Source organism: Macaca nemestrina, chromosome 5 (genome assembly GCF_043159975.1).
Source record: "Macaca nemestrina isolate mMacNem1 chromosome 5, mMacNem.hap1, whole genome shotgun sequence".
Classification (NCBI taxonomy): domain Eukaryota; kingdom Metazoa; phylum Chordata; class Mammalia; order Primates; family Cercopithecidae; genus Macaca; species Macaca nemestrina.
This window is the reverse complement of record NC_092129.1, coordinates 125800240-125826054: the sequence shown is the minus strand read 5'-3', so window position 1 is coordinate 125826054 and position 25815 is coordinate 125800240. Positions and strand designations below refer to the sequence as shown.

At 39.2% G+C, this 25815-nt stretch overlaps 1 protein-coding gene and 2 pseudogenes across 8 annotated transcripts in view; 1 reads left to right on the top strand and 2 right to left on the bottom strand.

Moving 5' to 3' along the window:
• The window catches only part of LOC105479531 (BEN domain containing 6), a 75388-nt gene that overhangs the window by 6369 nt on the left and 43204 nt on the right, over positions 1–25815 (top strand). For 4 of the 8 annotated variants that reach the window (XR_003017564.2, XM_011737523.2, XM_071096006.1 and 1 more), the window contains exons 1-2: positions 5130–5216; positions 22667–22886. Coding sequence is in view for 7 of the 8 variants with exons in the window: in XM_011737523.2 (XP_011735825.1) it covers positions 22767–22886 (120 nt within the window). In the remaining variant the exon portion in view is untranslated. Of the gene's footprint in view, positions 1–5070; positions 5217–13583; positions 13815–22666; positions 22887–25815 lie in introns of those variants that run through there. The other 4 variants (XM_011737524.3, XM_024792164.2, XM_011737525.2 and 1 more) reach the window with 3 other exon arrangements.
• Positions 4026–5084, bottom strand: LOC105479529 (microtubule-associated protein tau-like; annotated as a pseudogene).
• Positions 16173–16734, bottom strand: LOC105479530 (oligosaccharyltransferase complex subunit OSTC pseudogene; annotated as a pseudogene).

The following is a 25815-nucleotide window of genomic DNA, read 5'->3' as shown; positions in this document are numbered from 1 at the left end:
CTAAGGTAACTCCCACTGGGATGTCAGTTGTAACCCTAAGAGAAGAAAAGACTGTATTAATGATCTAAGACCACTTCCATAGACTTCTGTCATGGGAAGAAGGGCTAACTTGATTCCTAAGCTGCCTTCATGCCAATTAACTACCCAATTTATATCTAGATGTTTGAATGGATAAGCCCATTCCAAGCCAACAGCACTAGTCCTGAAAGCTAGTCTTGGGTTCAGAGTCTGCATAAATTGCTACAGTCTTAAGGCCTAAAAGAGGGACAGAAGGAATTAGTATTAGGTTCCCAGAAACAACTCGTAGACATTCTGGTAAATATAGCCACCATTCTTCCTATATCCTTCCCCAAGCCCACATTCAACAGTCTGCTGTGGAGTCTGCAGACCTGGCAACTGGTGCCCTCGATCCCACCAGGGTGATTCTGCACTCTGGTGGGAACACCGCCCATCCAGCTGTTCAGTTTCATCTACTCGTCGTTTCTAGCTTCCCATCAGAACTGGAATGCGATGGTTTAAATTTTTTCCTTTGCAAAAACTCATGTAGAAATTAGATTATTGTTGTAACAGTATTGGGAGGTGGGACGTTTGAGAGGTGATTAGACCATGAGGGCTCTGCCCTCATGAATGGATTAATGCTGCTACTTTAGGAGTGGATTTGTTATAAAAGAGCTAGTTCAGCCTCTTCTCTCCTCTCTCTCTCTGTCTCTCTCTCTCCCCCCACCATCTTCATCTTCCACCATGTGATGACACAGCAAGGCACTCACCAGATGCCAGCACCTTGATACTGGACTTTCCAGCCTCCAGTACTGTGAGCCAGTAAATTTCTGTTCATTATGAATTACTAAGCTTGGGGTATTCTGTTTCAACAGCACAAAACAGACTACGACACCACTCTTGCCATATTTGTGGACCTCAACTCCCTCCCCACCACCATATTTCCAGGATACTAGGTCTCAATGTCACATCATCATGATCACATATTGTTACAGTATGAAGCTGGTTATTTCATTATGTAACTGTCTTACTCCAGTGGGCAAGTCCAGTTTCCTGAGGTGTCCCGATCTCTCAGTCTGGCTAGTTCTTTTTCCTCCAAGTTCTCTTCTGACCCTCTAGGCTTGAAGGGTTTGGTGACACAACATTCATGCATTCCACACAGAAACAGACCTTGGATCAATATGATTTTCTGGGTGCCTCAGACCCCCTCTGGGCCTAGTGGGCACTGTTCTTTGCACACTTTCAATCTGTGGTCACTTGTAATGAGGCAGGAATCTACCTAGAGAACACATTGCAGGATTGTAGTTAATGTATCAGACTTCCTGGTGGTCTGCCGTCTGGTGAGCTGTTAAAAGTCTAGGTCTTAGTGCCTAGATTAAGGGGCACCAACAGCACCCTGGGAGTTGACAGCTATGATCATTATTCATCTGTCCCCCTTCCCCAAAAGACATGGAACAACATGTACCGGTCATCCTCATTACTGAATGGCTACCTTGATGTGGACCACCTAGTTATTTGTAGTAATAGCTAGCACTTATTGAGTATCTACTCTCTGCTAAATGCTTTACATGCATTCACTCATACAATCCTCACAGCAGCCCCAAGTAGGTACTACTCTTATTCCTATTTTATAGATGAGAACTCCCGGGCTTAGAGGTGTAAGGAATTGCCTGAAGACCGCACACCTAGCAAGTGGCATCAAAATTCTTCAGCACTTCACAAACCACACAAACCATTCCTGTTGCATATTTTTCATTTGCACTGCCTCCCTGCTTCATTTGCACTGCAGCTCTTCCCCTAAAGGAAACCCTCTTAGTTACAGCTTGCTGAGCCGCTACTCTTGCTACTCTTGCTCTCTTCCGGCTCTCCTTAGGCTACCACTACCCAGATTAATGAAGGCCAACCCGACACTCCAGCAGAACGTCAGATGTTTCCTTGTACACACAGAGATGCGGTCCTCTCCTTTAGCCTGTGAGGAATTTGCCTAGGCCACACCTCCTAATCCAGCAATTTCACAAGACTCCTTGTATTAAAAAATTATAGTTACACCCTTACCATTTCATTGCCATGTCTCCATCCTTATCACTTGGGTAAATTTGACCCAGAATCTCCAGAAAGCTGAAGAAGCTTAGCAGGGCCAAGCTGACTCCTACTTTGGAAAAAGGGCTCTATGGGAGACCACCTGGTTGTCCTTTATAAAACAGAAAGCTATAATAATTTTTTCTTTATATTTTTACAGAAGATTGAGGTTTGTCTAATATAGACTCATAGACATCAAGGTTAATTAGCTATATTTATTGAAGCCCTCCCCTGTACTCAGTGCTATAAACTCCCCTCCTACTCTCACATGTTTGACCTAAGCTTGTATGGGGGTAATCTGGTTCAGTTTGCTTCAATTAATAATAAAATATTAATAGTAATTAACATAATTTATTACTATTAATTAATATAATGTAATTAATATACTAGGGGTATAGTAAAATACTACTATTAATAAATTAATATAATTACAATATTAATGATATACTTAGTAATTATAAAATAAAATATAATATTTTTGTAATAATAGTGATATGATTGTATTAATTAATAATATAAATAATTATTTTTATAAAATAAAATAGTGATTATATTATTACAACTAATATTATAATTAATAATAATTACTTTATATTGTTATATACCTAACATATCAACTCATAATGGGGTATTTTATTATTCCCATTTCACAGATGGAGAAACAGAAGCATGGAAAGATTACATGGGTAGTAAGTATTGGAGCTAGGGTTGTGGATCAGACAATTTGGTTTTGGAGCCTATGATTGTAAATACTTATGTGACCTGCTTCACCATCTAAAACATTTGTAAGGATTTCAGACTGGAAGACTATCTTGAACTAACTACGTAGCAAAACTGTACCCCTACCAATAAAAAAGAGTAGCTCACTAAGCTTTCTATCTTTTCATAGAAGGACAAGTTTAGTCTTTCCCTCTTTCTGTGAACAGGATGTACATTTGCCCAAGGTTCTATGTCCTGCTGACTGTTCTAACAACTTCTCTACCATAGAATCAAGGACTGACAACACTGTCCCCAAATGCCATCCCTGCTAAGTCCCTTGTTCGTCTGTCTTTTGTCTTTTTTTTTTTTTTTTTTTTTTTTTTTCAGATGGGGGCTTGCTCTATTGCCCACGCTGGAGTGCAGTGGCATTATCATAGCTTACTGTAGCCTCTATCTCCCAGGCTCAAGCAATCCTCCTGGCACAGCCTCCCAAGTAGCTGAGACTACAGGCAGTCACCACCACACCTGGCTAATTTTTTTTTATTTTTGGTAGATGAAGTTTCATTAGGTTACTCAGGCTGGTAATTCTTGGCTCCAAGCAATCCTCCCACCTCTGTCTCCCAAGTATTGGGGTTACAAGTGTGAGCCTCCTCACCTGGCCTCCTCTCAGTCTTTGACACTTCTAAACCTGCAGGTTAGGTTGCATACTTTGATCTCACTCTACCCATCTATCCATCCTTGCTTTAATATAGCTTCCTGGGCCTCAGCTGGTTTAAAGAGATTCATCCCATTTCCTTGAGCTTTCTTCTTTGATCAACACTTGCATTCTCCATCCTTAACTGGTTTCTTAGTTCTAACTTGCCCTATGGCTAACCATACCCAGATTTGCCAATACACTGAGAAAAGATGGCCTTTTACATTCCTTTTCATTTTGATTATGAGTTTATTGACAGCGCTTTCCCTCATAGATATATAATACGTGTATTTTTCTTTTTTTTTGAATGTTTCGTAAAAAATATTTTATTATTAGCCCACCGATCAATTTGGAAAGACGAAATTTGCTTTTATTCCCATCACTGATTTTGAAGTCCCGAGCCAAAGCCGAGCGATAAAAGCAGGTTAAGTGATGAACCGATTAACCGTACTGTGAGGAGCAGCTGAGGGCAGAGGGCGGGGCTGGGTCATTCTTTTTTTCCCCACACTCTCACTCTCTCTTCTCTCCACGATTATTGACCGCCCCGGGGGCCTGATCACAAACCCTGCTTGGCCAGGGAGGCAGACACCTCGTTGGCTAGCGTGGCGAGCTGGGGCGAGTCTACCATGTCGATGCTGCCGGTGGAGGAGACATTGCTGAGGTGCCATGGAGACGTGTCCCCAGACACCACCGGCGACTTGTTCACGATTTCCACCCCGTGGTCTGTCTTGGCTTTGGCGTTCTCGCGGAAGGTCAGCTTGTGGGTTTCAATCTTTTTATTTCCTCCGCCAGGGACATGAGTGATATTGTCCAGGGACCCGATCTTCGACTGGACTCTGTCCTTGAAGTCCAGCTTCTCAGATTTTACTTCCACCTGGCCACCTCCTGGTTTATGATGGATGTTGCCTAATGAGCCACACTTGGAGGTCACCTTGCTCAGGTCAACTGATTTGTAGACTATTTGCACCTTCCCGCCTCCCGGCTGATGCTTCAGGTTCTCAGTGGAGTCGATCTTGGACTTGACGTTCTTCAGGTCTGGCATGGGCACGGGGGCGATCTGCAGGCGGCTGTTAGCGGAAGACGGCGATTTGGGTGGAGTACGGACCACCGCCACCTTCTTGGGCTCCCGGGCTGGAGGGGTTGGAAGGGACGGGATGCGGGAGCGGCTGCCAGGAGTGCCCGGGGAGCCGGGGCTGCTGTAGCCGCTGCGATCCCCTGATTTTGGAGGTTCACCAGAACTGGGTGGTGTCTTTGGGGCGGGCGGGGTTTTTGCTGGAATCCTGGTGGCGTTGGCCTGGCCTTTCTGGCCTGGAGGGGCCGCTCCCCTGGGTGTGGCGATCTTCGTTTTACTATCAGCCCCCTTGGCTTTTTTGTCATCGCTTCCAGTTCCGTCTTTGCTTTGACTGATCTAGTGAGCTTCGGTCACGTGACCAGCAGCTTCATCTTTCAGGCTGGGGGTGTCTCCAATGCCTGCTTCTTCAGCTTTCAGGCCAGCGTCCGTGTCACCCTCTTGGTCTTGGAGCATGGTGTAGCCCTCTTGATCTTTCCTGTCCCCCAACCCGTACGTCCCAGCGTGATCTTCCATCACATCGAACTCCTGGCGGGGCTCAGCCATCCTGGTTCAAGGCTCGCCTGATAGTCGACAGAGGCGAGGACGGGAGAGGACAGCGGAGGAGGAGAAGGTGGCTGTGGTGGCGGTTGCAGAAGGTGGGCAGTGGCAGCGGCGCTGCTGTTGGTGCCAGAGCTGGTGGGTGGCCATAAATGTATTTTTCTAAATGACCTTCATAGGGATAGGGAAATAACTTGATAAAATGTGTAATGTAGCTGATCCTTTGTTTTTTAAAAATTTTAATGTTGCTTCAAGGTGGTAAGAAAGAATATCAGAGCAAGAAGAGAAATGATTGGTAACAGGTAAGAGGGGAACTCCACTTAAGATGATTTGTTAAGTAAATTGTCTAAAATATATGACTCAGCACATTCATTATATTTAGACCCAAATTTTGATAGTATAAAAGTACAAAGTTAATGGAGATAATGGTGAATGATAACCAGTTATTTCATTAATATATAATATTAGGCCAGGCATGGTGACTCATACCTATAACACCACGACTTGTGTCAAAAAACTATTTAGAAATATTATTTAGCAAATAGATATGTTGATGTTGTTAGGAACTAGGATTTTCAGTGAGAGAGAAAAATGCATTATAAAATCAGAGGATCTCTTGAGCCTAGGAGTTCAAGGCTGCAGTGAGCCTTGATAGCATCACAGAACTCCAGTCTCTGTGACAAAGCGAGATCCTGTCATACACACAAAAAAATTTATATATATATATATGTGATATTAACATAGTGTATAATGGGATAGATATTTCAAAAAGAAATGATCTCATTTTTTCACATTATAATTTATTAGATTAATATTTGAGAGTTGAATCGATCCTGATTTTGATGCATAAGCATTCATTCTTGGATCAGAATCACATATTACATTTTGTGAATTTAAAAAATTGGTCTAAAAGTTATTAATGTTGTAGAATACATTTACTTAAAGCAAAGCATAATAATCTCATTTTGCTCTCAACTTTCAAGATGAATAGAAAGTTCCTCATTAATAAAAAAAAATGTGAAATAGAAAACAGTTGACATGACTTATAGTCCTCCTAAAATAGAACTTTTAATTGATTTTACTCCTCTCTAGGCTTAACTCTGAACTTGTGGTTTGTTTGTTTGTTTGTTTGTTTGTTTGTTTGTTTGTTTTTTGAGACTGAGTCTTGCTCTGTCACCCAGGCTGGAGTGCAATGGCACGATCTCAGCTCACTGAAACCTCCACCTCCTTGGTTCAAGCAGTTGTCCTGCCTCAGCCTCCGGTATAGCTGGGGTTACAGGCACTTGCCACCATGCCTGGCTAATTTTTGTATATTTAGCAGAGATAGAGTTTCACCATGTTGGCAAGGCTAGTCTTGAACTCCTGACCTAAGGTGATCCGCCTGCCTCGGCCTCCCAAAGTTCTGGGATTACAGGTGTGAGCTACCATGCCAGGCCTGTTTTTTTATAAATATGGGGGAAGGCACATAATTATTGGGGGGACAAGTAGTAACACAATAATAGCCAAGAAGAAAATGTTCTTGTGCAAATTTTCAGATAGTTCTGCCTGTGCCTACAGGCTTTTTATTGACAATTGATTGGGATAAGTGACACTGTGGAGCAGGTGAAGATTGCCTTCCACTTTTCCCAGCCTCTTATTTCTGTACTATTACCTCTGTGCTATAGTCTTCTTCGTGAACACATCAAGATGAAAGTAAGCCAGCCACACTGTTTAATTTCCAATAAGACAAAGGCTGGGTCATTTAGCACTTGGTTCTCTTGCCAGGTCAGGAGCAACAAAGAGACTCTGGTACAGATGATGAAGCTAACATGTGGAGCCAGTGATACCAGCAATACTAGGGGTATTGATCCAGTAATACAGATACAAGCATGCCAGAAGAAAATAGCAAAAAAATAAACTCCTTTGCCACTGGAAATAGAGCGTGATCAGTGGTAGGATGGATCATGTCAGAACATGGAAATTAGAAATACAAGCCATATCCAATAGAACAGTAATAATCCAGTAAACAAATAGTGTAGATCAGGTACATTGTCAGTATCAGATGTATGTAGGGAGATAACAGGTGGAAGTACTGGCAACGGAAGGAATCTACTGACTGGCAGCAAATAGACACACAGGCAGTCAGGAGGTATGAGGAGCCCTGCTATGTTGTATCAGCCAGAGTTCCAGCAAGAAATAGATGGTCCACTAAAATTTGGATGATTTGGAAAGGCTTTAACTAAGGGACTATTTAAGAAAGTGTGGTCTGGGTGTAGGGAAACCATGAGGGATCATGCTGTACCTCAGGGCTAGTCATAGTGGAAATGTTACCAGCCTGGACCAAAGGGAGAGGAAAGGCATGGTTATTGCAACCTGAAAGGAGAGGGGCACATGAAATCTGAAGTGACCCCACAGGGTGGGAGCCAGGAGGATAAATTCTCCTGACTCACTGTCCTCCCTCCCTCTGATCTCATGCCTGGACACTCATTGGCTGAACTCAGCAGGAAAGAGAGTGAGGGAGCCCAAACAGGTCGAACTCCAGAGTCAGACAGTGACATAGAGACAGCCAAGGAAAGGATCTGGAGGGCCAAAGAAAGGATCTCCTTCTCCAGCATTTAACCAGGACTATAGCCTAATAAACACTAATGAGCAAGCCAAGACTCCAGTCTCTGTGGGAATGGTACTACAGGGCAGAAACTTAGGCAAGGAGGGCCCTGTAAGGGACTACTTGAAGTGAAAAAAGCAAAAATCTCATTGGAATTGACAACCTGTTACAAAGCTGACTTGATGATTAGTTTCTAAGTTCTGGCTTGAGCCTTTCTTCTCCTGCTTATGGGTTACCAACTAGGAGTGGTTTCCAGGTTCCACTGGGGACCTCAGCTCCCTCATCTGTAAAGTGTGGATAATACTTGTTGCTACCCCAGAGGGTGTCTGTGAGGATTAAATGAGTTAGTACAGGTTAAATGCATAAAATAGCACCTTATACATACTGAATACTCAGTAAATGTTAGCTATGTTTTTATTCTTATTAAGTGAAAGAGGCAGGATTGGAGAGATCTGAGGATGTCATATAGGGCAGTATAGGGAACCAAATTAATTTCTTCTCTAGATAAGGTTACACATATGAAAACACATTATATCACTGCTTATTCATTCAATTAGCTTCAGTAAAAGTACATCCACAAACTCCAGAAAGATAAGAATGTTTTTCTTTCCTTTCCCATCATGGAAAATATAAAATGATTCAGGTCTATAGCCCCTCAAGCATAATGTTTCTTTTCTATTCTTTCTTTTTTTTTTTTTTTTTTTTTGAAACAGGGTCTCACTCTGTCACCCAGGCTGGAGTGCAGCAGAAGGAACAAAGCTCACTGCAGCCTCAAACTCTTGGGCTCTCGTGATCCTCCCACCTCAGCCTCCCCAGTAGCTGGGACTGTAGGTGTGGCCCACCATGCCTGGCTAATTTTTTTTTTTATTTTTGTAGAAATGGACTCTCACCATGTTGCTCAGGCTGATCTTAAATTCCTGGGCTCAAGCTTCGTCCCATCTTAGCCTCCCAAAACACTGGGATTACAGGTGTGAGCCACTGCACTTGGCCCAAATGTAATGTTACTTACGCTCCTGCATAATCTCTAATCCAGTCCAAGTTATGCCATAATAGTTTGGCAGCATCATCGAACCATCCCAAAGCATATTAACCATCTTTTTACTCATGATATTGCCAGAACAACTTGGAAATTGAAAATATTTATGTTATTTGAAAATGAGGGAAGTGGCCGGGCCTGTAATCCCAGCACTTTGGGAGGCCGAAGTGGGCGGATCACAAGGTCAGGAGCTTGAGACCATCCTGGCTAACACGGTGAAACCCCGTCTCTACTAAAAATATAAAAAATTAGCCAGGCGTGGTGGCGGGTGCCTGTAGTCCCAGCTACTTGGGAGGCTGAGGCAGAAGAATTACTCGAACCCGGGAGGCAGAGGTTGTGTGAGCCGGGATCATGCCACTGCACTCCAGCCTGGGCGACAGAATGAGACTCTGTCTCAAAAAAAAAAAAAAAAAAAAAAAACAAGGAAAAAAAAACCAAAAATGAAGGCAGTAAAAACAGATAGTAAGTTGAAATGCTGCCTAATGGACATTAGTAAAAGCTTTGGTGAGAAAGCCATTCATGCATTTGTTTTGTTCAGCAGAGTGCTGTCTCAGGGTTGGAGTGCTCAGAATGCACCCAATAATTTACAGCCATTTCAATCTTGATTTGTCTTCCTTTAGAATATATATAACTAAAAATACATAATATAGACATCTCCTTCCTCCATGCCCCATCTTGCTAAGCAGCTGGACTGAAACTAGTAGTCCATTTTATAGAAATCATTAAGCCAGTCACTGGCTATTTAGAATTATGTTGGCACTAGTTTCCTGCCATTTTTAATTCATTTAGCAGGCAGTCTTCAGTTCATATTCTGACCTGAGTACTACAAGGGTTCTTTTATGTCTATACCTTTCAAAACTGATGTATGTATACAGCAATCCAAAACTTTTGAAACCTATGAAAGGGTACTTAGGTTTTATTGTAGTGCTGTACTTGCCTTTCAAAATTTTTAATTGAATCCCTAATGGAGGACTTATATTTAAATACAAAGGCAGATGAGACACCTGTATTATATTTTGATATTAATTTAGTTTCCTTAGGTTTGGTGACTTTTTTTTTTTTTTAGAATTTCAGAGGTGGCTTTTGAATTCCTGCATTAGGTATGTCATTGATTTGTTAAAATTAAACATAAACGCATTGAGAATTTATGTTTTGATTTGCTTCGATTAATTACAAAAATTCCCCTTTTGCTAGATTTCAATGCTGAGACACTGTGTTTTTCATAATTTGGATGTTGCTTAGGACATTGTTTTTCGAACTATGGATTTTAATCCATTAATGGGTTATGAAATCAGTTTAATGTGCTATGACCAGCCCCTTTTTTAAATGAAATAAAATAGAGCAGACAGAATAGAAACTGAGAGAGTGCATTGCATGTAGTAAGGGAAATATGTTTCTTAAAATTTTGTTTTAGTTGTGTGTGTGTGTGTGTGTGTGTGTGTTTTCTAGATCAAAATGTATTTTTTACTGTAACAGTCAAAAAAAATTTAAAGCCATTGGCTTATATATTATTCCTCCAACCACTTTTTCTTTTTCTTTTTTTGAGACAGAGTCTCACTCTGTCATGCAGGCTGGAGTGCAGTGGCATGATCTCAGCTCGCCACAACCTCCGCCTCCCAGGTTCAAGCGATTCTCGTGCCTTAGCCTTCCCAGTAGCTGGGATTACAGGTACACGCCACCATGCCTGGCTAATTTTTGTTTCACCATGTTTGCTGGGCTTGTTGCAAACTCCCAAACTCAGGTGATCTGCCCACCTTGGCCTCCCAAAGTGCTAGGATCACAGGCGTGAACAACCGCGCCGTGCCCCAATCACATATTGTTAAGTGTTATCATGGATGTGTTCACATTTCATCTCATCTCCTGCAACTATAAAGAATTAATAAGATGTGTTCTTTTAATAAATAAATAAATTGGGAGCAGATAGCCACATAGTGAATTTTTTTACTAACTATCAGAAACTGGTAGTATTTAATACCTAGCCATATTCATAATATTCCTTCTGAATTTGCTAATTGGCAGCTAACGTAAACATTAAATCACCTGTTTATGGAATTTATAACATAATATTGACCTGAAATCTACTGGAAAGTAGACATTCTAAATAAGGTCTGATATGTCTATATCTGGTTGGTCTTGAGTGAACTGTGTGTTTGTGAAGAAACTTGAGGATTTGCTCTTTAACCAAATCATATCTTCAGGAGAAAAGTTTAATATTAATACAACTAGGGATAATATAAAAACTATGTTTTTGTAAACTAATTTGTTTTTGTCCAAGTTTTTTCTTGTGGTAAAACACACATCACATAAAATTTACCATCTTAATCATTTTAACTGTTTGTTTCAGTGACCTTAAGTACCTTCATGTTATTGTGCAACCATCACTGCCATCCATCTCCAAGATACTTTTCATCTTACAAAACTGAACTTCTGTGCTCATTAAGCAATAATTCCTATCCCCTCACTTCCCCCAGCCCCTGGCAACCGCCATTCTACTTTCTGTCTCTATGAATTTGACTATTCTGGTACCTCATGTAAATGGAATCATACAATATTTGTATTTTTAGAACTGGCATATTTCACTTAGCATAATGTTCTCAAGGTAAATCCATGTTGTGGAACATCAGAATTTCCTTCCTTTTAAAGGTTGAATACTATTACACTGTATGTTTGTGCCCATTTTGCTTATTTATTCATCTTTTGATGGACATGGATTGCTTGCCCCTTTTAGCTATTGTGAATAATGCTGCTATGAACATAGGTATGCAAGTATCTCTTCAAGACTATGCTTTAATTCTGTTTAATATATATCCAGAAGTGGAATTGCTGGATCATATGGTAATTTTATTTGTAATCTTTCTAGAAGGTTCTGTACTGTTTTCCAGCAGTGGCTGCACCATCTTACATTACCACCAGCAGTGCACAGTGTTCCAGTTCCTCTATATCCTTACCACTACTTATGATTTTGGTTTTTTGTTTGTAGCCATCCTAATAGCTATGAGGTAGTTTCTCCTTGTAGTTTTGATTTGCATTTCCTAATGATTAGTGATACTGAGCACCTTTTCATGTGATATCAGCCATTTGTATATCTTCTATGGAAAAAAAATCTATTCAATAAAGTCCTTTACCCATTTTGAATCATTTTTTTGTTAAATTTTAAGAATTCTGTGCATTCTGGATATTAATCTCTTATTAAATACATGATTTGAAAATATTTTCTCGGCCGGGCGCGGTGGCTCAAGCCTGTAATCCCAGCACTTTGGGAGGCCGAGACGGGCGGATCACGAGGTCAGGAGATCGAGACCATCCTGGCTAACACAGTGAAACCCCGTCTCTACTAAAAATACAAAAACTTAGCCGGGCGAGGTGGCAGGCGCCTGTAGTCCCAGCTACTCGGGAGGCTGAGGCAGGAGAATGGCGTGAACCCGGGAGGCGGAGCTTGCAGTGAGCTGAGATCCGGCCACTGCACTCCAGCCTGGGTGACAGAGCGAGACTCCGTCTCAAAAAAAAAAAAAAAAAAAAAAAAAAGAAAATATTTTCTCATATTCTATGGGTTGCCTTTTTAACTCTGTTAATAGTGACTTTTGATGCACAAAACTTTAATTTGCATGAAGTCCAATATTCCTATTTTTTTGTTTTATTGCCTATGCCCTTTGGTATCATAGCCAAGAAATCTTTGAAAAATCCAGTTGCATAAAGCTTTTGCCATATGTTTGTTTTCTTTTTACTATTCTTTTCCTTTTTTTTTTTTTTTTGACAGGGTCTTATTCTGTCGCCCAGGCTGGAGTGCAGTAACATGATCTCAGCTCACCGCAACCTCCCCTTCCTAGGTTCAAGCAATTCTCCTGCCTTAGCTTCCTGAGTAGCTGAAACTAAAGCCATGTGCCACCAGGCCTGACTAATTTTTGTATTTTTAGTAGAGATGGAGTTTCCCACTTTGGCCAGGCTGGTCTCGAACCTCTAAGCTCAAGTGGTCCACCTGTCTCAGCCTCCCAAAGTGCTGAGATTACAGGTGTGAGCCACCATGCCCAGCCACCATATGTTTCCTTATAAGAATTTTGTAGCTAATTTGTTTTTAATGATTTTGCAAGCCTAAATTAATTTTTAGCAGGAATTAATAAAGTTTAAAGTAACAAAGTGTAACTCTTGAAAACTAATTATGTACTTTAAAAGGAAAAAGGATTGATTGAAAGGAAGGCTTTTACACTTTTATTTCATGCACTGTCTATGTGTGATCTTTCACTCTTATAATGAGCATTACTGCCTTTCAGATAAAAAGAAGATGTGTTTCTCAATTATGTCACTTTCTACAGTATTCTAAGCACTTAAGTTCTCAGTAGAAAACTGAAACCCCATTTTCCAATAGAAATGTATTAGTAAGCTCAGGCTGCCATAACAAACACCACAGACTGGATGGCTCAAACAACAAAAATTTGTTTCTCACAATTCCATTAGTTAGAAAGTAGAAGAACAGGCCCAGCAAGGTTCAGTTGCTGGTGAAGGCTGTATTTTTGGCTTACAGGTGGCATCCTTCTTGCTGTGACCTCACATGACAAAGAAAGAGATGTGATAGTATTAGTGGCCCTATAAGATAGATGTATCTCTCCCTCTCTTCATCTTATAGGGCCACGAATCCTATCCCATTAGGGCCCCAACCTTACAATCTCAATTAATCTTAATTGCCTGCTAAATATCCTATCCCTAAACACAGTCACATTGGCGGTTAAGGCTTCAACATATGAATTTGGAGGATGGCGAGGCACAATTAGTCTATAGGAAAAATATTTTATTTCTTCTGAAAGGGAAACTTGGGTGGTTAAGAAGAGGAGGAATCATATAAAAGACTTGGGGTTACCATATAGTTTTACTGTTAAAATTGATTTTCCAGTGGAGCATTGATCTACTGTACAAAGGAAGGAAAAATAAAGCACAATCAAAAGGCCTCTATTGCCCTGGATTTACTGAACGTGTGGTGATGATGCATTTGGCAAAACATAAACCAAAAGGGAGACAGTGGGATATATGTTGAGAGAACCCTTCCTGAAGTAAACAATCGTTTCTTTTGACTGTGGATAAAAGAGCTCTCCACCCATTCTGAATTATCAGCAACCCCAGTGAAGTAAGATTCTGGCATCTGTTACTATCACTAAATAGTACTTAACAGGTCCATATCAGTTAAACCTGGTGAAATTTAGTTTTATCAAATAATAATTCTGCTGTAGGAACTTAGAGGGTGCATATTTTGTCTCTCAAGTACAAGTAGTGCCCCCTTATCCACGGAGGATTCATTCTAAGACCCCAGTGGATACCTGAAATGGTGGGTTGTACCAAACTCTGTATATACTATGTTTTTTCTATACATACCTATGATAATGTTTAATTTATTAATTAGGCACAGTAAGACATTGATAACAATAACTAATAGTAATATAGAACAATTATAATGATATGCTGTAATAAAAGCTAGGTGAATGTGGTCTTCCTGTCTCTCAAAATATCTTACTGTACTAAGTATGGTAATGATGTGAGATGATAACTGAGAAGGCTACTCTAGTGTATACAGTGTGGATATGCTGGACAAAGGGACAACTCACATGCTGGGTAAGTGGTATGGCACAAGATCTCATTACACTACTCAGTATGGCATTCATTTTAAACTTACAATTTTTTTCTTTTCTTGAGACAGGGTCTCATTCTGTCACCCAGGCTGGAGTGCAGTGGCACAATTAGGGCTCTCCACAGTCTCAGCTTCCCAGCTCAGGTGATCCTCCCACCTCAGCCTCCTGACTAGCTGGGACTACAGGCACACCTCCATGCCCAACTAGCTTTTTGTATTTTTTGTAGAGATGTAGTTTTGCCAAGATCAGTTGTCCAGACTGATCTTGCACTCCTGGTCTCAAGTGATCCTCCCACCTCAGCCTCCCAAAGTGCTGAGATTACAGGCATAAGTCACTGCACCCGGCCTAAACTTGTAGATTATTTATTTCTGGAATTTCCCATTTAGTGTTTTCAGACTGTAGTTCACTGGAGGTAACTGAAACTGAGGAAAGCAAAACTGTTAGTAAGGGGAGAGTAGAGTACTGTTTTTAATTTGTCAGTAATATTTGCAGTAATGTAAGGCAATGGATGAAAAGGAATTAAAACAAATGGCCTGCCCCCCAGATAAAGAAATGAAGATGAAATAGAAGAAGGCAGGTAATACCATCTAAACTCCTTTTAAATATGATAAATATATGGATCTCTAGGTCAGGTTTTCACAAATTATGGTTCATCTGCCTGCTCTCTATTATTGTACAGCCTTAAGGTAAGAATGTTTTTTACAGATTTAAGAAGTTTTTAAAAATCAACATAACATTTTATTATATATAAAATTATATAAACTTGAAGTATCAGTGTTCATAAACATTGCCACACTCGGATGTGGATGTTCCACAATTGGAACATCACCACACTTAATGTGTTTATGTATTGCCTATGCTTGTTTTCATACTATGAGAGTAAAGTAGTAGTGACAGAAACCATATGGGACAACTTCATTGCTTTAAAGTACTGCTAAGTGGACTACAAATCATAGTGATTCAGCTTTAATAACTGACAATATTTTGAGTAGCATGCATATTGTCATGCCATGGCATTTTATTTTATTTTTAATTAGAAAAATTATTTCTGCTCCTCTCATATATCTTATTGTTCAGGAAACAGTTTATATACATATCTCAAGTAATCTACCATCACATACTCTATTTAAAGACAAAGCAGGCCGGGCACAGTGGCTCACACCTATAATCCCAGCACTTTGGGAGGCCAAGGCAGGCAGATCACCTGAGGTCGCAAGTTCAAGACCAGCCTGGCCAACCTGGTGAAACCCCGTCTCTACAAAAATACAAAAATTACCCAGGCATGATGGCGGGCACCTGTAATCCCAGCTACTTGGGAGGCTGAGGTGGGAGAATCACTTGAACCTGGCAGGTGGAGGTTGCAGTGAGCTGAGATCAAGCCATTGCATTCCAGCCTGGGCAACAAGAGCGAAACTCTGTCTCAAAAAATAATAACAAAATCAAATTAAAAAACAAAGGCAAAGCACCTTAGGTAAAGCTGATCAGCTGTCCAGAGTTCTCAGCCTATGGAATCTTCCTTCCTGATTTTATGTTAATTTCTGAAAATCAGAAATGTCATCTCCAAAAAATGTTAAGGGGGTTGTAAAAAATAATCACTTTATTCAATATTATAATTGTAGATATGGAGTATATTTTCTTTTAGAAAATGGAAAACTAAGAAGAAAATGTTTCTCTACATTGTTGGTATATCAATAGGTCAGCAGGAAAAAAAATACTGTGATAAACTTGTCTCTTTGATACCAAGAGGAAATTCTAGTCTAAGCTTTAATATACTTCCTGTTTTTTCACAAGGTATTTCTTTTACTGCTGCTCTTCATTCTTTTCCACATTTCATATTAGAGCATTGGTACAGCCTTTAAAACTTCATTGACAGGAGCAAATCCAGTATCCACTGATTTCTTCTCAAAAGCAGTCTAACCCATCAGATAGCCCAGCAATTTCCTTCTCATGAATACTCTAGCCATGAAAATACTCAATAGGACACAGACGAATTTAATGAATAGAAGAAGAAATCTGTTGAGTTTTGGGATATTTGGTGCATTCAATTGTTCCAGGATTATGAAACCTAAACCTCCCATTGTAAGCAGGAAGCTGGATGCAAGTCCTTCCATAATATATTGTCCATTTACTCTGTAGGCCAAGAAAGCTACTGGCCTCTAATGCCTGTGTTCATCAGTCATAGAGCTAACACTTGCAGGTTCAACAATAACATCATAAATTAATCCTCCAGTGGTAAGGAAGTAAGACACCACCACCAGAGCATACACAGTCATGGCCAATACCATGTGCAGTCAGGGTGGCTTCTTCAGCTTCAGGTTAGGACATTCAGGGACATTCAAGCACTAAGAACAGGACACAACACAAAGTCTCCATGTTGGTGACAGCAAGGGCCATTCTTGGCCTCAAGACCCACACACTACCTGGAAACAATTTTTAAATTTATTTTTTATTATCAGTGCATGCCAATCATGCCAAACAAGAAAAAAATATAAAATTAGCATTAGTGCTTTTAAGGCAGAGTGGAGCGTAGATTATTTTGTTATAAAATTAGGTGGCAAAGGATTGTGGGGTTTGTTTGTTTGAGACAGAGTCTTGCTGTGTCACCAAGGCTGGAGTGTGGTGTCTCAATCTTGGCTCACTGCAACCTCTGCCTCCTGAGTTCAAGCGATTCTCCTGCCTCAGCCTCCTGAGTAGCTGGGATTACAGGTGCACATCACCACACCCAGCTAATTTTTGTGTTTTTAGTATAGATGGGGTTTCACCATGTTAGCCAGGCTGGCCTTGAATTACTGGCCTTAAGTGATCCGCCTGCCTCAGCTTCCCAAAGTGCTGGGATTACAGGCATGCACATTGCAACTGGCAGATTGTTTTTATTATACAATAACATTATAGTTGTGCTGAAAGAAAATCATATATGTTTACATTAGCCAACTAAACACTCATCACAATATTTGCAACTCACAGGAAAATAGCAGTCAGAAAAATTAGGAAATTTAAAATGGAATATCTCATATTTCATCACAGCAGAATTTCTTCACAAAAATTAAAAAATGAAAATTAGTGCAACCAAAATAAATTTCTTATGGCTCATTTGTTAACCAAGAAGGAAAACCATTTACAGATAGTGAAATTATAATAATTGAATTATACTTGACTGCAGTAGTTTACAACTTTTAGCCTTTCAGCAAAGATAGTTTCTCAAGGGTTGGGGACATTGAGAGCAGCACAATAATCAATTAAATAACAAGCAAGTGACTATCAGTTTTTATTGGTTCTTAATGAGTCAACAGGTTACTGCTAAGTTGTTTTTTATTTGAGAAACAAATGCTGAGTTTAGAGGGACTAACAAATTAGTCTCTATAAATAGCCTTTGTGAAAAAAAACTGTGGGCAAAAATAGTTTCAAAGAAACTGAGAAAACGCTAATTGAGTACAACCTGAGGTGGAATCTACTAAGATGTGTTACAAATATATGTAGATCAGAAAAATAATTAGACAAATTTACAGAACTTATGAAAACGTAAAGTGTTTAAAGCCTATGGTTCATTTTATTAGTCATTAGCAGGTGCTTTGCAGAAAATATTTGAACCATTATGTGTATTTTTTAAAAATAGCTTTATTGAAATAACATTCACAAACCAAGCAATTGACCCATTTAAAGTGTATGATTCAGCCAGACACAATGGATCATGCCTGTAATCCAAGCATTTGGAAGGCCAAGGCAGGAAGGTCACTTGAAGCCAGGAGTTTGAAATCAGCCTAGACAATATAGTGAGACCCCATCTCTACAAAAAATTAAAAAATCAGCTGGGCATAGTGGCACACACCTGTAGTCCCAGCTATTAGGGAAACCAAGATAGGAGGATCGCTTGAGCCCAGGAGGTCAAGGCTGAAGTGAGACAAGATTGCACCACTACAGTCCAGCCTGAGTGACAGATCAAGACCCTATCTCAAAAGCAAAAACAAAGGTGTACAATTCAGCCAAGTATGGTGGCTCATACCTGTAATCCCAATGCTTTGGAAGGACAAAGCAGAACATCACTTGAGGCCAGGAGTTCAAGACCAGCCTGGGCAACATATTGAGACCCTGTCTCTACAAAAACAAAACAAACAAAAAAAAAACTAAAAATTAGCCAGGTGTCATGGTGCATGGCTGTAGTCCCAGCTACTCTGGAGGCTGAGGCAAGAAGATCCCTTGAGCCCAGGAGTTCAAGACTGCAGTGACTTAGGATCATGCCGCTGCACTTCAGCCTGGGTGAGAGAGCAAGACCCTGTCTGAAATAAAATAAAATATACAATTAAATGTGGAGGTTATTTTTGTATACCCACAGTATTTTGCAACCATTACCACAATTCCATTTTTAAAACATTTTTCCCTCTAAAAGAAACCTTCTACCAATTTCCTCTCCCCAACCTACTCCTCACCCCTAAGAAATCATTTATCTACTTTCTGCCTCGATAAATTTGACTACCCTTCTTCTTCAAGATTGTTTTGGCCATTCTAAATCTCTTACATTTCCATACAAATTTTAAGATCACCTCGGCAATTTCTGAAAATATCATATATTATTGAACCATTGTCAACAGTGAACATTCGTTCTTGTGGACTTGGCTATCATCAGTTCCATGAATTTTTTCATGGAACTTCAAATAGAAGTTGAATATTCTGACTTGCCGTATTATTACCCAGCATTTTGACAGCTTAGCAGTGGCAAAGTTTTACTGCAAATATTTGCACTGGGGCCAAGACTGAATTTTTTGTGAATGAAACTGTTATTCCATACATCTATGGAGCACTGAATGGCTTTTGAAATAAGCTTTTGCTGTAAACTTAATAATGTTTCTTAACTGAATTGATTCAGAAATTATAAGACAAAATTATATACAAGATAAGCACTTATAGCAAAACTTAAACTGAAGTAAAGTCATTTTAACAACAACTAATTTATGATGCATAAGTCAAACTGCTTTATATACTTCCCCTGTTGTCAAAAGTTAAAATGTGATACCTTCATCCCCACTCATATTTGCAATAGATATATTTTCAAGTTCAAATTACAGTTCCAGCACTGACTTTCAGATCTCAATGCAAATGCAAGATAAATTTCTTTTTTTTTTTTTTTTTTTTTGAGACAGAGTCTTGCGCTGTGACCCAGGCTGGAGTGCAGTGGCCGGATCTCAGCTCACTGCAAGCTCTACCTCCCGGGTTTGCGCCATTCTCCTGCCTCAGCCTCCCGAGTAGCTGGGACTACAGGTGCCTGCCACCTCGCCTGGCTATTTTTTTGTATTTTTTAGTAGAGACGGGGTTTCACTGTGTTAGCCAGGATGGTCTCGATCTCCTGACCTCGTGATCCACCCGTCTCAGCCTCCCAAAGTGCTGGGATTACAGGCTTGAGCCACCGCGCCCGGCCGCAAGATAAATTTCTATATTTCAAAATCCATTTTATTGTGCAATTTGAGGTGCTTCCACCTAACCTTTAATTGGGAATAATTAGTTTTCAAGTATGACATGCTAAAAGGCAAATATCAAGAGAAGAATCTAATAAAATTCTAGGAAAGTCTTCTAAGAAATTAATATGCTCCACTAAAATTGTAAGCTCATTTTGGGATGTATGGAGTTTTTTGGTGATGGTTATGCAATATGATAAACATACTAAAAATCATTGTACACTTTAAATGGATGTACACACTTTCAAATGATTAAACAGTGAATTTATATGTTGTGTAAATTTTATCTCAATTAAGAAAATTATAAATTCATGGATTAATATCAATATATGCCAGTACCTATCAATGTGAAAGACATTTTCAAAGAGGAGATATGTAAAATCTCATTACAGGTCAGATGGGCATTTGCAACTGATTTTGATGATAGGGAACACTAACTCTGAACCCCAATTAAACAAGATGGTTTTTGTTAATTCCATTCTTTTCACTAGAAAACTTGGCTTACAAAAAGTTGTAGTCAGTTATTAGATTTTGAATTTTGTGAAAATTTTTCTTCTCTCTTGCTATGTAAATGCCTGTATAATATCCTACATTTGGCCTATTGGCTTGCAGTGCCTAAAATATTTACTGTCTATCCCTTTGCAGAAAAAATTTGTCAACCCTGTTCTCACAAATAGACTTATGTATTTACTAGGAGGACAGTTTGTATCTATGGAATGCTGTTAACAGTATATCCTTGGTTATGGATTGCTTATTGCAAACATACCTAGAATCTGGATTTATAACCCCAGGGAATATCACGCAAGCTACACAGCTCTGAAATATAAAATGGAGATATATCACAACTTAAACATTCTCCACTGTGTGAGGTAACCCTTTAAATTAATTTAGAGGCCTCACCTATTGTTCTGGACCACAGAGTGCATGATGTGAGAAGGAAGGAGCCCTAGGAAGCCAGCAGGGCTTCCCTGGATCTCTTCCTACTTTGCCTATGCCTCTTGATTGCTTTTTATCTTGCTTTTGTGGGTTCTTTTGTTTTTTTCTTTTTTGGAGACAGACTCCCTCTGTCTCCTGAGCTGGCGTGCAGTGGCATGATCTCAGCTCACTAAAATCTCCGACTCCCAGGTTCAAGCAATTCTCATGCCTCAGCCTCCAGAGTAGCTGGAACTAAAAGCGTGAGCCACCAAGTCCTGCTAATTTTTTGTATTTTAGTAGAGATGGGGTTTCACCATGTTGCCTAGGTTGGTCTTGAATTTCTGAGCTCAGGCAATCTGCCCGCCTGGGACTCCCAAAGTGCTAGGGTTACAGGTGTGAGCCACTGCACGTGGCTTGATTGCTTCTATCTTTGAAATTATTAGTAAAGATTGATACTAGGCAAGCTGTCTGGTATTTGTGAGTCAGATTTGACAGTACAGTCCTGTGTTATCTCAAGCACTATTCAAGTGTTTGAAAGGCTAAAGTAAGTTTTTTCTTGTTTTTTGTTTGTTTGTTTTTGTTTTTTGTTTTGTTTCGTTTTTGAGACGTAGTCTCGCTCTGTCGCCCAGGCTGGAGTGCAGTGGCGCGATCTCGGCTCACTGCAAGCTCTGCCTCCCGGGTTCACGCCATTCTCCTGCCTCAGCCTCCCAGGTAGCTGGGACTACAGGCGCCAGCCACCGTGCCCGGCTAATTTTTTGTATTTTTAGTAGAGATGGGGTTTCACCATGTTAGCCAGGAAGGTCTCGATCTCCTCACTTCGTGATCCGCCCGCCTCAGCCTCCCAAAGTGCTGGGATTACAGGCGTGAGCCACCGCGCCCAGCCAGGCTAATGTAACTTTCCAAAGAAGAGTTGCAACAAGCATTTTTGGCAAGACCATCCAAATATTTTATGCTTAGAGTAGATCATAATGACTTTCACTTAAAATAGGCAAAGAATTATGTTTTCTAAAATAGTGACTTAGTGTAATTTGGTAAGGAGCATATGTTACTTTCTGTTCAACAGTAAACATATTTCTTGAAGATATCTAAGCTCAGTCCTTTCTATAAAGTTTTATTATTTATAATTAAATACTTTTTCATGAAAACAAACCAATATACGCAAGTAGTAAGGATGCTAAGACCTAACATGCTGCATCATTTGTAAATAGCAAAAGTTAAATTTCATCATTTAACATCATTCACCACACCCAGCAACTTTTTTGTATTTTTTGTAGTGATAGGGTTTTGTCATGTTTCCCAGGCTGGTCTTGAACTCCTGGGATCAAGCAATCCTCCCACCTCGGCCTACCAAAGTGCTGGGATTACAGGTGTGAGCTGCCACACCCAGCCTACTTTGTCAGATTTTGATAAATGATTATTCCTTAAAATCTTTATGAAAGTAGTATTGCCCTTGAGATTTTTTCCCCCATTTTTTATGGCACAATTCTTCAGTTTGCACCAAGGAAAATCTTGCGTTTCAAGACTTAAGAACTTTTAGGGAAAAAAAAACCTTTTAAGAAATTCTTACTGATTTCCCTGGAATATTTTAGTCTTTGGTTCTTGTGATATCTATTATTAACGTCTTTTTCCTAAAGATATATAAGGTCAGTCGTCTGAGATACTGGTATTATAACTTTGTAATGTTTCTAGTTTTTTAGACTCCTCATAATATAACTTTGACAAGAAAAAAACTTATAAATATGAAACAGTGTTACAATGTTTGATTTTATAAATGACACCTCACTGCATATCACATCATGAAAATACGAAAATCTTTGTGATGATGATGAAATTGGAAGACTTTTGCTTCAAATGAAAATGTGTATGAAATTCATCAGTGGAAGAAAGAATAGGAAACATTAATAAAAGTGGTTTATCTGAGTGGCTAGTACCATTATGAAACATACAGTTGTGAATATGTTATGTGTCATGTTTTTGTTTTTGTTTTTAAGGGAAAGCATTAACTTTTGAGCTACGTCCAGAATAGCATCATCTTCATGGGTATTCCCTACTCCTAGGATTTCAGAAAACCTTTGATAACTAATTGAGAAAATGCAGAAGATCTTGCAGACAGATGAAATTACCGATACACAAGCTGTTAGAAAAGGAAAGAGGAAAAGGACAGAGACAATGGACTCAGAAAATGCAAATAGTGACATGGATAAAGGACAGGTTGGTTTTTGTTACCTTGATTCAACTTTATTATCTAGGTCAATCATAATTTCATGATTTCTTTCATAATTTATTAGTGCTTCGCCCTCTTATTTCATTCTTTTCATTTCTTTGTTCAATGGAGAAAATATAATCTTATGTTCTTCTTTTTAAAAATGTTTTGTAGAGAGAGGGTCTCCCTGTGTTGCCCAGGCTGGTTTCAAATTCCTAGGCTTAAGTGATCCTCCCACCTCGGCCTCTCTAAGTGCTGGGATTACAGGTGTAAGCCCCTGCATCATCTTATGTTCTCTTTTTAATGTTGAACAGTTGAGTTAGAAATATACTCAACAATTTACCTGCTTCTGTTTTTCAAACTTTCCTTAATAGTCTGAGAAAGTAAAAGATCAGCAAAAAGTCAAAAAATATTTTTTCCTCCCCCCAAATACTGAAGAAGTTGGAATGCCTCATCTTTAAGACATACTGTTTGCTTTTCTTTTTAGACCCCAGTTTGTGGCCCGTCTTTATCACTGGTTTGGTCAGGGCGCCTCTCCTATCTTTATTTATTGATTTGTGCCTTTTAAATATGAATTCCCCACTCCCATTCCCCACCTATACTTTGGACAACCAATCAATATATTTATTTCTGTATCTTTTTATTTGTGTGTTTTTGTAATACATATATTTGTGTATGTCTCTGTAATGTAGTGTTTTATTTCATATATTCTTATTTAAATAAATATTACATTCTTATGGTTTAAAATATTTTTTAGAGGTTAACAGTGAAAAGTCTCCCTCACATCCCTGTCTCCCACTTATCCTGTTCCTGCTGCCAGCCTCCCAATAAAAGTAATTATATTTATTGCTTTCTTGTTTGCCTTTCCAGTGTTTCTTCATTCAAATAAATCAAATGTGAATATACATTCTTATCCCTGTCTTTGGCACAAAACTAACCATATATATTGTTTTACACTTTTCTTTTTTACTTAATATATTTTGAAGGTATTTCAATTATTATACAGAGAGCTTTGTATTTTTTACAGCTCCATGTTATTGCACTGTGTGTATTCACCATCTTTTATTTAACTGATTCCCTATGATAAATATCAGTTGTTTCCAATCCTTTTCTCATTATTTAACACAAACCACACAACCCTGTGCCACCTTATGTGTACATCATTTGGTAGTACAGTAGTATTAAAATATAGACCTTAATCTGTTTCTGATTTTCAATCAGCACTGTTTTTTAAAAAATAAATTTTATCGTGCGTATTTCAGGTATACAACATCACATTATAGGAAACATATAGATAGTAAGAAGGTTACTATAGTGAAGCAAATTAACATATCCATCACTCACAGTTACCCATTTTTAAAATTTTTGTGACAAGAGCAGATAAAATCTACACACGTAGCATGAATCCCAAACACAATACAATTTTATTACCTATGGTCCTTGTGTGGTACATTAGATCTCTAAACTTGTTTGTTCTATGTATCTGCTACTTCGTATCCTCTGACTTACATCTCCTCATTTTCTCTCCTCTAAGCCCCATCTGCCCTGGTAATGACTGTTTTGTTCTCTATCTCTGTATATTTGAAAGCTTTTTTAAGATTCCATATATAAGTGAGATCATGCAATAATTTTCTTTCTGTGTCTGGTTTACTTCACCTAACATAACATCCTCCAGGCTCATCTACATTGTGGCAAATAGCAAGATCTTGTTCTTTTTTAGGGCTCAATGATATTCCGTTTATAAATATATTAATTCTACAGTTTCTTTATCCATTCATTCATTGATGGACACTTTGCTTGTTTCCACACAATTAGCACTGTTTTTAATACCTATCTATATTGCTATGCATACATCTGATCCATTGCTTCTAGCTGCTGCATAGCACCGTATTTTATTTATTCTTTCCTCAGTGATGAATACCTAGATTGCCTCCAGCATCTTGCTACCACAAACAATGACAAAGTAAATATCCTTACACATGTCCTTTTAAGAAACTTTGTGAGGCCGGATGCAGTGGCTCATGCCTATAATCCCAGCACTTTGGAAGACTGAGGCAGGAGGATCACTTGAGCCCAGGAGTTTGTGACCAGCCTGGGCAACACAGGGAGACCCTGGCTCTACCAAAAAATGTTTTAAATTAATCGGGTGCAATTGCTCACACCTACAGTCCCAGCTACTTAGGAGGCTGAGGTGGGAGGATCGCTTGAGTCTAGGAGTTTGAGGCTGCAGTGAGCTGTGTTCCCATCACTGCACTTCGGGCTGGGTGACAGAGCCAGACCTTGTCTCAAAAAAAAGAAAAGAAAAAAGAAAAAAAAAAAAAAACTGTGTGACAATTTATCTGGGATAAATACATAGGAGGATGATTTATACCTTATAAGTTATATGTTTATTTCTAGTTCATTTGACTGGATATTATAAAATTACTTTTCAAGAATGTTCACATCAGTGTACGTGCCCAGCATCAGTGTTTAAGAGGTTCCTATATTTGTACTTCCCTACAACCATTAGTGTTAATATTCAATTTTCTAGTTTTTGCCAAATTGATGGCTGAAAATGATATCTCATTGTTTTAATCTGCTGATGCAGGTTTGGGGGAACTCAAGGATTGCTTGAGAGGTAAAAACAGTCACATGCTCTTGCAGGCCGGTATTGTGGCTTCTTTTGCAAAAACTTAATAGCTTTCTAAACCACTTATTTCTTTTTTGTTCCATTGAAATTCACTATAGCCAGAGATTTTATTTGATCATAGACTGTAAGCCTGAAAACTGTTCTCTTCAATTATGGCATCTGTATTCAGCCTCTTTTCTCTCCAATTCATGACAGTTATCTAAACACCATACAAAACAAAAAGCTTGAAGGTAACACCCTGCATGTGAAGTTTACCACTGGGCTGGATCCCATTATCTGGCAAGAACACAAAGAAAAGCTCTTGAGAA